Source organism: Urtica dioica, chromosome 4, assembly GCF_054948205.1.
Source record: "Urtica dioica subsp. dioica isolate 48M chromosome 4, U.dioica_male_clone48M_v1_H2, whole genome shotgun sequence".
Lineage (NCBI taxonomy): Eukaryota > Viridiplantae > Streptophyta > Magnoliopsida > Rosales > Urticaceae > Urtica > Urtica dioica.
Genome location: NC_142759.1, coordinates 6,494,797 through 6,507,374, shown reverse-complemented (window position 1 = coordinate 6,507,374; position 12,578 = coordinate 6,494,797). Strand labels below are relative to the sequence as shown.

Genomic DNA, 12,578 nt, shown 5'->3' with positions numbered 1-12,578 from the left:
CAGTACGTACCACTAGCGAAACATGAACATCACATAACAATTAGGCTCCGTTTGGAACCCGGAAAATAGGAAGGAGAGGAAAATGAAAATCCCTCTTATTTTACTTAGGTTGTTTGGATTGATGAAAATATGGTAGAAAAAAAATATGATGAAAAATGCGAGGGAAAGTGTATAACTAAAATGAGGATTTCATTTTCCTTCGAAAATCAAATGGAAAATGAGAATCTCTCCACATTTGTCTATGAGAGGATCACATTTGTCTAGGGTAAAAATGTAAAACTTTTTTAAAATGGGCAAAAAATGTAAAAAAGAAAAAATTAGGGGGTCTAATTAAAAAAAATTCAGGGGTAAAAATGAATTTTTTTTAAAAAAAATGGGTCAAAAGTGAAAAAATTTTAGGGTAAAAATGTAAAACTTTTTAAAAATGGGCAAAAAATGTAAATAAAAAAAATTTAGGGGGTCTAAATGAAAAAAATTCAGGGTAAAAATGAAATTTTTTTTAAAAAAATGGTTAAAAGTGTAAATTTTTTAGGTTAAAAATGTAATTTTCTAAAATGGGCAAAAAATGTAAATAAACTAGTCTCTTCGTTACTTTCCCGTCAATTTTCTCTCATATTTTCCATGACTTCCAAACACAATTAGAATTTTAACTTTTTCTATTATTTTCTCTCACATTTTCATTTTCTCTATTATTTTCACTTTCTCTCTTATTTTTCGGGTTCTAAACGGAGCCTTAGTGAAGGAAAAAAAAAATTGAAAGGATCACAAACCCGCTCAGCAGAAAAAGAAAAAAAAAGATCCCTAAAAAAAAAATTAAATAAAAAAGATCGCAATAAAATAATCTTGAATGTGAAGAATCATAGTACAACACTGCTGTCTCTCCATCTACACACATCAATTCGTTTCAATTGAAAAATCATCCATTCAGTGAGATTATAAACCTCGTTCCCGACCATTGAAAAATCTTCGGACAGTGGACACAAAATATTTTAAAAAGTTCCGAACACAGCTTAGAGCAACTCCAATGGTTTAGCATAAGGACTTGCTAGTAAATTATAAAAGATTGGAGCTAATAGCTTCACCATTGGAGCATGATTTGACTATTGACTTAGTAGAGCAAAGTAGCTCTAATTAGCAAATTAGCTCTAGCAAAAGCAATGGACCCCACATTCATTTGAACCAATGAGAATTAAGTAAAAATTTAATGAAATGTTATTTATATGTGTGATACATAGAGCAAAGAGAAAGAGATTGGCTTAACCATTGGAGATGGTTGTTGCTTGAATGAGTTGTAGTTTGAAAAACCTAGGTAGCATATTAAGCTAATGTTACCATTAAAGATGCTCTTACAACTTTCATCGTACTGTGCTTAAAGGCATGTAAAAAAAAAGACAACAAAAAGGATTTTCAATTTTTAATAGAACAAAATCAACTTTCAGATAGAAAACTACACAAAAAAAAAAAACCGAAGAGTTATAATCATCAAAAGAAAAATAATAGACGACCGAAGAAAGTAGATTTCAGCGGAAGAACCAGGATTAGGATTGGAGACATCCGTTAGGAAAATAACCAACTTAAATATTTGATATTGTTAAATAGCTAACGTTTGATAAATCTTAGATAAATAACCGTAAATAATGACATTACTTAATATAATAATGACGTGGCCTAATATATGAAGGTGATTATTTATCTAAGATTTACGTTGTAAATACATAAAAATGACTATTTATCTAAGATTTATCAAACGTTAACTATTTAGTAATGTCAAACATTTAAATTGACTATTTTCCTAATTTTCTGTATATTAAAAAAAAAATCAAAATCTTGAAGAACATTAACGCCGGTCGAACAAAAGGAGAGTGAATGAAGCAAATTCAAATTTACCAGTCACGAGAATAAAAGCGAAGTACAAATTCTTCCCCTTGGTCGTGAGGCTTAGATAATCAGTGAGAATGAGACCAAAGCCGGTGCCGAGACCTCCGCCGAGAGAAGCCGCTCCAGAAGTCTGATCACCATAATGACGTCACATATTAGAATGTCCAACAGCCCAATGATATTCAACCGTTTTATAAACCACAATTTTATTTATAATAAGGGTGTTTACAGTTTTATTAATTTAAAAAAGCCGATATTTGTAAAAGTTTTAGAAGTCGGCCGTTTTTAAAATGAGCATAAAAAATAATATAATTATAAAATTATGACCACTACCAAATTCATTCATTGCTTTTAGTTTCAAAGCTATGGCTATTTATCGACAAACTTTCAAAAAATTAATTGTGCCAATTTTTCCCAGCACAGTCGAATCATATGATTTGGATATATGATATATCTATACCACATCCTTCATCCATACAATCTTCAAATAAACATACCTACGGTTAGTGGCCAAATTTTGTTATATGTTAGTTCTTCATTAAATACTAGGAAGTTAAATTAACGATAATCAGTAATTGGCTTATATTTAATTTTTATCCAACAAATAAACTTTCTGGTCATAGTTTAGCTAAACCACTCTGTAAAATACTACTTCACACACGTGATTTCTTGTTAGACTAATTTGTAAGTAATTAATAGGGAATAACCACCTCACTCGTACTCTTAACCACTTGCTCTAATTATCATTTATCATATAACCTAATCACAGATTACGAGATCTTTGGTCGTTGGGCTTATTAGATTCTGTCTTTTTCTCTTTAGGTTCATTCAATAATATATATCTTATACCCGCTTACAGACGTTTCATCATAAAGAACCATTGTAATAGTCACGCGATTGTATGTTCAATAATAACTCGAAGAAAATAATCGAGAAATTTCTGTAGTAAGATCTTGGAGGATACTGAATTATAATCTGTGAGTCGTTTGGTTGAATCTGAGAAGACAAGAACTTATGGATTAAGGAAATTAAATGTGTGTGGAATCACCTATAATCACCAATGCCTTGTCTCGAACAGAAATATCTAGAGTTTTTGCCTTTTTGGCTTCTAATGGTATAATCAATTATTTGAAGAACTCTCTAGTAAGTTCAATTAAATGAAATAGTGTACGTACCAACTATGCATGGATTGATAGATTTGGACTTCTCTTGGCTGTTTCAGTATTACACAGATAAATTTTAATTTAATTTGGGAAAAAAACAAAACTATATATGTATTTAAAAAAGAATTTTTGGCTCAAATAGTCCATAACCTTTTATGATAGTGGCATTTTAGTCCGTAAACTCTTTTTAAAAGCATTTTGGTCCCTAACTTATTGATTTTGTAACATTTAGGTTTTTTTTAAATATATATTTTATTTTATGAAATTATATACTTTATAAACTTAAAACATGTTTATATACTAAATTAAATTTTTAATTTTACAAACTAATTTATTACATCGTATTTTGATCCTAAAGACACTAAAAAAAATTATACATTATTAGATTTTTATAGCATTGTATATTTTACTTTTTAAACTTTTTAAAATTATAAACACGTTATTTTAGTTTGTATATATGTTTTAAGTTGATTTGGTGTTGAATTTAATAAAAAAGTTATCATTTAAAAAAAAAGGGTCAAAATGCTTCAAAATCAATAGGTTAATGATCAAAATACTTAAAAAAAAGTTAAGAGATCAAAATGTCACTATCATAAAAAGTTGGGAACTATTTCCGTTAAAATTTCTTTACAAAAATCAAATATATAAACTTAAATTGGTCAAAAGTATCGATAAATAAAATAAATAGAGAGCGCTATTTGACAACTTAAACAACGTTCATCTTGTTGGATAGAGTGAGTTTTACACCAATATTACACATTTGCCCGAAATTAAATATTTCTCACACATATACATTCCTTTCTATTTGAAGCTTCTAGTGGTCCACATTTGAGTACTAGACGATGCACCTGGCCATATTTAACTTGGTCAAGTTATATACTTCATTTTTTTTTTTTATAAAACCGCTTATATAAATAGATAAATACTTTTTTTTTTGTCGATGCATAAGATTTCGTGACATTTACATTCATTAAGAATATCATAAACATGCTCCTTTCGATTATTTGTTGAGCTGAAATTGGAAAATTAGTCATTTCGTGATAAATGACAACATGATCACGAAATTTAGGCTTAAAAGAAAACATGGTCAAAACCGATCTTAAAAAAAACTACTCTCCGAAGGCTTCGCATTGATACCCATTTTTTAAAAAATACGGAGGTCGGAATCAAGAGTTGTGAGCTTTTCCAATTTTGGGTTTTTTTTCCTACTTTCTCTCTCTCTTCATTTTCTTGGATTTAATGGTAGATTTGAAAAAAAAATCCGCTCTCCTACTTAAGTCTTATTGTTGACCTTTTAAAAAAAAAAATCCAAAAAAATTCATTGACTTTTTTTTACTCTTACCAAAAACAATTTTTCAGTTCATTTCACATAAGAGCAAGCGGCCCATAAAAATACTCACAGAAATTTTATAATTATAGAACTTATTTTAATATTCATTCATCTATCGATCTTAAAGATTATTTTGATGCTTTGAGAAAAATAAGATTGTTAAACGAGATGAAACTCATAAAACTTTTATGTGTGCCCGGCATTTGAAAGAATTGTTATGAGTTACAATAATTAATGAGAAAATTAGTTTGTAACAATATGTTTAAAATTGTAACAATATGTTTAAAATTGTTATGAGCAAGAAAGAAATATATGTAAAAAGATGATATTTGGAGGATAAATGTAATTGTCAACGATTCATATTCCAAGAATAAAGAAAAGTCTTATAACTTGTATATATGCTTGAATCTTCTGATTTTCAGCATGGCAAAATAGGTCGTATGAAATATGACACATGTTGCAAAAAAATTAGCTATGAATACATAATGAACTCGAGCTTCAGTTTGAAGCATCAACCAATGGCGACTGATATAAAAGCAATAGATAAAAGAAATAATAAACAAATCTGAAAATTACAATGGAAAACTAAATTAACAACATAATTCTTTGTTCATGGGAATGGCATGACTCGTTTGACAATTTTCTTAAAAATATATTGCTTTCGATGTCGCGCTGGAATCGAAGAGCAATAACCTCATAGGATGTAACGAGGATGAGACAAATAATGACTCACCAATTCAAATTCCAACGAACTAGAACAACTGGCCAAAAACTATTACCAAATAGCGAGAGAAATAAAAGCGACTAGAGATGGGAAGAGAGATTGTACGAATTGAAACAATGGTCTCTCAAATGAGAGGATAAGACCGTTTTTTATGTGCCTAGCTCAACTAAGTACATTTTCAAACATTAGAATAAGTTCAATTTAATGGCGAAACTATTTTGAAAAAAATAGCAAAAACTAGCTCACATGATAGTTATTTTTTTTCCGGCCCTTTTGTTAACCCAGTGGCAGAGCTAGAAATTTCAATAAGAGAGAGCAAATTTGAAAAAAAAAATTGGGGAGAGGGGATAAATTTAAAAATATTATATAAATTTGGGCTAAAATTATAGAATAAAGATTGCAATTTTCAAAAGTTGAGGGGAGATATTGGACTCTTTGGGCCCTACACAACTCCGTCCCTGTGTAGCTAAGGTTTGTAAATTAACAAAGTCGAAGTAAAAAAAAACCACAAATACCTGCGTAAATAATTTTTTAACCCATGTACACAGATACATAGAGAAGGGAATATCTGATCTACCCTTTTGTATCTAGTTTATACATACTAGTCAATTATGTTGTGTTAATATTTTGGTCGTGGACACTGTCGTGGGATCATTGATTTTCCAACAAAGTGTTTCGATGTCATATTTGTACACCAATTCATGTAATATTTAATGTCATTTTTATCTCGCCAACAATATTTAAATTTTTATTTATTTATAATTATCGTTAATTCTAGCTAATTGTTTACTACAAGTTAAACACCGTTCATAAAATCATAATTTAGCTGTATCCGTCAACAATTCTAGCAATAAAATAAGAACTATAATAAAATGTAAATTATATTTTAAATTAATTTAACCCAATCAAATTTTAGGATATTAAATTAAACTGGAAAAAACAAACTTTTGTGCATATAAGTACAAAAAAAAAAAAAAGTACAATAAATAGGTCGGATTGAGGTGGGTCGTATTTATATTTTATACAACTTGCATAGAAGATAGGCAAATGAAAAAAGGTCTCACATGTGCAAAAAAGAAAAAGAAAAAAAAAAGGCCATCGCAACCATACTTTGACTACGCATTACCCATATGAGGAGTTTGATGAGTGAACCTTGCCATGCCTTGTGCCTATCAACTCTTGGACCATTGGTTAAGTTGTACTAAAACCAAGGATTGAAATCCCGGGGGAACCGGACAGGAACCGGTCGGGATCCCCCTTTTTTGAACTCCTCGACACAGGAACCACAAAAACCGGAAGTTTCCGGTGATTCCGGGGGAACCGGACCGGGAACCGGGAAGGAACCCGGATCCCGCCAACCCGCTAGCTTCCCAACGCGACTACGGCCATTTCTTCCCGTATCCCGCCGGATCCCGCCTTTCCCGGTTAGGTTCCAGCGTCTCCTCTCAGTCCGGCGTCCTCGTCTTCTCGGCTAGAACGCGCGCGCGAGGTGGGTTCCGGGTCTCAGTGGCTGTCGGCCGAGCTCCCTCTCCCTTAGTCGCTCGCTCTCTCTCTCTCTCTCTATCTCTCTTGCTCTCCCTCGATCTCTTTCCCTCTCTCTCTCTGTCTCTCTCTCTCTCCCGCTCGGTTCTCTTCTTCTTCTTCTTCTTCTTTCTTTTCTTTCTTTTCTTTCTTTCTCTTTCTTTCTTTCTTTCTTTTTCTGTTTTTTTTTTCCGTGTCCTATAATTTTATTAGGCAACTAATGTAGATAAGTGATGAGTTGACAAGCTCAACCTTATCCTAATAATTACAATCCAACCTCTTTTCCTTGTTTTCTTTCAAATGAGTCCCTTCAAAATTGTTACAACCACGTCATTTTCTTATAATTATTTAATTAAATCCATAACCAAACATATTATAATTATATTATTCGAACCAAAAATTTTCTCGTTCGTTCTCGATTAATCAAAATATATTTAAGGTTTCTCGGAATTAATTCTCATTCTTGAGAATGTATTTCTTAAATTAATTTTCAGAATATTTCCTCGGAATTAATTTATTATTCGAGATAAACTCGATAATTCCTTTACTCTTTCCGAGATTTTCTATGGACTATTTACAACGATCCTCCTCAATTCCTACTCGATTAACACTCTATCCCTTTTGATGTTGAAAAACGTACAAAATTAACTTTAAAAAGTCTGCATAGTAATAAGCATACCCCTTCTGTTAAATTGTTCCTTAACTAAGATATCTTATAGACTTAAAATTTACAGGAATGCTTATGTAACAAGCATTTAACAAGAATAAATGAGACGCTTTTAGCAAATAAATAAGAAATGCACCGACATACAGAACCATACATAAAAAAATAAAAAATTGCTTTCTAACAAAAAAAACTGCAAGTTTTGCAAATAGCCAAATTGGTTTACAATGACAAAGGATCCATATGCTTTAAATGATCGAGTAAAAAATGAATGTATTGTCAATTTTTTTTATTAGTTAGGACAACTGCAATTTTTACTTTCTAAAAAAAAACTGCAAGTTTTGCAAGTAGCCAAATAGCCAAATTAAAGGTCCGTATGATTTTAATGATTGAGTAAAACATGTATTGTCAATTTTTTTTAAAAAACAAAATACTGGGTAACTTGCACCATATAATTATTTTAATTTTAATTTATTTATATATGAAAATTGGTGGACAATAGTGCCATATTTGCGCACTATTATACTAAAATATAGAACATTAATATATCTCGGCGGACTCAGCGACGTGACACTTTTTCATTGGTTTTGAAAATTTATTGTATACATGCATATATTTATTGTATGAAACTTTTAGAAACTAAACAATTTCCTATTAATTGTCAGCTTGTAATATTTTTGGCTATTTTCAATGACTATCTTGTCCAATTTTCCTATAAAGAATTTTAGTTTTTCTTTTTATTCGCTTTCAAATACTTATATTAGCTTAATTTAAACACCAAATATTCAAAACTAATTTTATTTCAAAGTATTACTTAAGAAATAGAAACGGTTTCCAAGACAAGGTCTATGTAGAGATGACAACATGTTCGAGTATAACCGAGTACATACATGGAGTCCCGACTCTAGAATATTGGACTAATTAATGTATTTGAGCCTAAACCAAATTTAATTAAGCCGGCCATGAGAAAATGCATTTTGGTACTCGGTTCCGGCTAAAAAAAAATACTCATCTAGTCGACATATTTACCCTATCACATCAGTAGGTTGGGGGTACAACAGTACTCGATTAAAAATACACCTTAGTCGCTTAATCGAGTTTGTAATGAAATATAAAAAGTAAACAAAATATGAACATGCATAAATTATATAATGTTTTTTTTATAGATACGTTTTTATATGATTGTTGAGTTATATCTAAATATTAAAACACAAAAAAGAGCAAGTGTGGTCCTCGCTTTAGTGGCGCTAAATCTTTGATGAAGTCATGAGTTCAAGGCTTTACAAATCACAAACACATGTTTATAGTTTTAATGACATACTTAAATTTGAAAGAAGATTCTAGTGTAATGTGCGAAAAAAGGATTAACCCTAAAACATGGGGCTATTTCGCGTCTCAAACTCCCCCAAAAAATAAAGCACTTCCTATGGAAGACTAGTCATGGTTGGCTTCCGACATAAGCTACCCTTGCATCTCGGAAAATCGCCATTGAGCGAACCTGTCTATTTTGCGCTTCTGCTTCAGAATCTCTGGTGTTAAATTCAGTCTTAAAACAAATTGGTGTCAAATGAAAAGATCCAACCGATATATAAACACATGTTCATTCACACACACAACCGAGTAACAATCCCCCTTACGCTTCGCCGAGTCAAATTCAAACTGTGTGAATGGACATGGCTCTAGTACCAATTGATTTTGAGATCGCCAAAATAATACATCGCCCAGAGAGTCCTGTGATCAAACTCGGATTGCTTATCGATGAGATCCGCGACGTCGTCAAAGAGCTTGCCTCTTTTTCCATCAGATTTTGTCCTCGCATTCACAATTTTCCAGCTGACCACCTTGCTAAACTTGCTCTCCGCTTTGATGTTCCCGTAACTTGGAATGGCATTATTCATCTTGCTGTAAATCCTGTTGTCTCGAACGATAGGCAGTATTTCAAGTTTGATTAATACACACTTTGTTTCCTCAAAAAAAAAAAAAAAATCATGGGGCCAAAAATGGTAAAATAAACTTAAAAGGGACATAAATAACATCCAAATATATTTTTCCGAAAATATTTCAACTCACATACAACAAACAAACAAATCAATCACCGCAAAGTGCAACGATTTGTGTGGTTGAATCGAATCACACCGCGTCCGAATTGTCAAAACAAGTCGAGAAAACTTCTCATTTCCACCTATTTGACAAATAAAACACGAATAATTCTTTTCATGTATTATTACAATCAATAAATCGGTAGTAATACTTAATAATAATAATTATTTCCTTTGAAAAGAAAAGAAAAAAAAGAAAAGAAAGCAAAAGCTTTTAATGCGAGTTGGTTGATTTGGTTCCTTCATCTCTTAACGAGTAAGCGACTATTATATATGTGTAAATCCGTATCTCTGTATAAATCCGACTACTTTAAATCTGAGGAATTAAAGAGGATCAACACCAAAACCCATCTGCAAAACATTCAATCTCTCTCTCTCTCTCTCTCTCTCTCTCTCTAGAAAGTGATGGATTTTATCGCTCATCCTTCTGGATTATCGCCTCCTTCTTTGTCCGTGGTTGGGAATTTCGTCGACAGAGTAAAGGAAGCTTTCAACTTTGCTCTCTCCGCTATTCTCGGAAATATCTTCTCTGCGATCTTCACTTTTTTCTTTGCCTTAGGTAAAGCTTTTCGTGCACTGATTTTCTTTTCGTTTTGTGACTTTTCTAGAGTCTTTTCCTTCATTTCATTCCCTTGTTTGATGATATTAACATATGCTTCTTCATCCTATATGGTTTTGCTGAATTAAGATTCCAATTTTTTATGGTAGATGGTTAAAAAACAAGAAGAAAAATTCTGAATTGGGGTAAATGCGAGAGAGAAAAACATGTTTTTTTTTTTGTTTTCGTCATGAGCTGAAATTGTTCATGTAAAGGAGATTGGTACTTTGAAAAGAGAATTATTAGTACTTGTGACAAAGTGGGATTTCAGGATTTTTCTTTTTCTTCTTTTTTTGTCTCTTATTGCCTAACATGTTCATGATTGACGAGAAAGATACATACTTTTCTCTTAAAAAAACGCTGGGTTCGGATTTCTTTTTTGGCGTTTCTGGAAATCAGAAAGGCATGCCATTGTTGTCTTTGAGCTCATTTATTTTGACACTAAAAAACCTTAATGAAAAAAGAAAAAGAAAATTGAAAAAAAAGAGAAGAGCAAAGGTGTTTTCCTGGCTTTTGGTGTATTGAGCGAATCCAATCCAATCAATGATAGAAGCTCTTAAATCTAATACCATTGACATGCCTTTAGACAAAAAGAAAGAGGCTTTATTTGGTTGTGAATTTTGTCCTACACAGGATGAGAATTGAAGATCTAATGTTCATGTATTTATGTGTAACTTAAATAATGTGCAGTGGGTACTTTATTGGGAGCCATGACCGGGGCTTTGATCGGCCAAGAGACAGAGAGCGGGTTCGTGAGAGGCGCCGCGGTCGGGGCTATCTCCGGAGCCGTTTTCTCAATCGAGGTTTTCGAATCGTCCCTCGTTCTTTGGCAATCCGACGAATCCGGTATCGGTTGTCTTCTCTACTTGGTGAGAAATCTCAAACCAACTTTCGAAACATTTCGATTGGCTCTCTTTTAGCCCCAAATTCTCAAAATGCCCGTAAATGATGATTGTGTGTAGATTGATGTGATTGCGAGCCTTCTGAGCGGTAGACTAGTCCGCGAGAGGATTGGACCGGCCATGTTAAGTGCAGTTCAAAGTCAGGTAATTAAATCTCAGCCATTTCACATTTTTTTTAAGTGTTAAGAGACTTGTCAATTGGATTATGAATAATAAAAAAAATTTAAAAAAATCAGATGGGGGCGGTTGATTCGGGGTTCGATGAAGTGACCAACATCTTCGACACGGGCGGTTCCAAAGGGCTTCCGGGAGATTCGGTCGAGAAGATTCCGAAGATCAAGATCACGAGCGACAACAATGTCGATGGCTCCGGAGAGAAAGTCTCTTGCTCGGTTTGCCTTCAGGTTAGATAAAACTCTTGCCATTGATTAATTTTTTTTTTTTAATTGGAAAATTTCGTGTTTTGACGAAAGGGTTTTTGTGATAATCTTTTTGCAGGATTTTATGCTGGGAGAGACGGTTCGAAGTTTGCCACATTGTCATCACATGTTTCACTTGCCTTGCATAGATAAGTGGCTTCTTAGGCATGGTTCTTGCCCATTATGCCGAAGAGATTTCTGATTTCACTCACTCACTTGTTACTATCGCCACCATTACTGTAAATTACCCCGCCAAAAAAAAAATACAAATATATATCCTGTTTAATTCTCTTATACAGAAATTTTAGGGCTTTTTTGTACGCTTTTTTTTGTTTTATTTTGGTTGATATGTACGAATGCTACGTCGCTGCCCCGAGTAGACGACGGTGACAACATTGAAGGGTGATGATCCCCTCTCACCTCATGTTACATGATGAGTTTGCTGTATAAATTTTTGGAGCTATGATAGTTTTTTTTTTTTTTTGTTTTTTTTTTAATTGTATTTTTTGCGTGTGTATCAACCTTACTTGTTCTCCGCTTACGTGAGTTACGTCCTTAACTCAGTATTATTATTAGTCAATTTAGTTCTATTTAAGGAAAGTCTCCCTTTTTAACAATTATAGTTGACTATTGGCGTAGCTAAAACCTATTTTTTAAATTACTATTTACACGGTATAAATAGAAAGATGATATCATATACATACATATATATATATACATACATACATATATATATATATATATATATATTATAGGCTTAGTACCGAGTACCGACAGTAAATTATGTACCTAAAAATCATATATATATAATATTCAATACAAGAACCATTTTGTTTTTCTTTTCTTTTTTATATTCTCCTTGTTTTTCCTACAAGTACAACTCTTGGGGTGTTTTGCTTTTGGTTGGTTGGTTTGTTTGTTTGTTTGTTTGTTTTTATTTTTAGTTTTGTTTTTGGCAGTTGTGAGATCTTTTTTTTTTTTTTTTTTTTTTTTTTGAAAATGTTTGGCAGTTGTGAGATCAGAATCTGTGCAGGGAAAGGAAAATTTAAAGAGGGTTTGGTTAAGTTGATCTTTAACGACTAATTTGGAGGAGGACGATGAGATTGAAAAATGGCATCAACATTATTGCGGTGTCTTGGAATAAGAAAATTGTGTCATAAATACAAACCGACTTGACAACAATAAATAGTGGGGTTCATATTAGATAGATCATAGATAATACCCCACAATGACGCTAGGGTTACTTGGAATCCATGCTTATCTAAGGTCCTAGCTTAGTT

At 32.3% G+C, this 12,578-nt stretch overlaps 1 protein-coding gene across 1 annotated transcript; it reads left to right on the top strand.

Moving 5' to 3' along the window:
* Positions 1 to 9,545: 9,545 nt before the first annotated feature.
* LOC149399779 (RING/U-box superfamily protein) lies at positions 9,546 to 11,790 on the top strand. The gene is made up of 5 exons (XM_089613625.1): positions 9,546 to 9,938; positions 10,668 to 10,846; positions 10,940 to 11,023; positions 11,116 to 11,283; positions 11,378 to 11,790. The coding sequence occupies exons 1-5, from the start codon at positions 9,785 to 9,787 to the stop codon at positions 11,498 to 11,500; spliced, it is 708 nt and encodes a 235-aa protein (XP_089469751.1). The 5' UTR covers positions 9,546 to 9,784; the 3' UTR covers positions 11,501 to 11,790.
* The last annotated feature ends 788 nt before the right edge of the window (positions 11,791 to 12,578 follow it).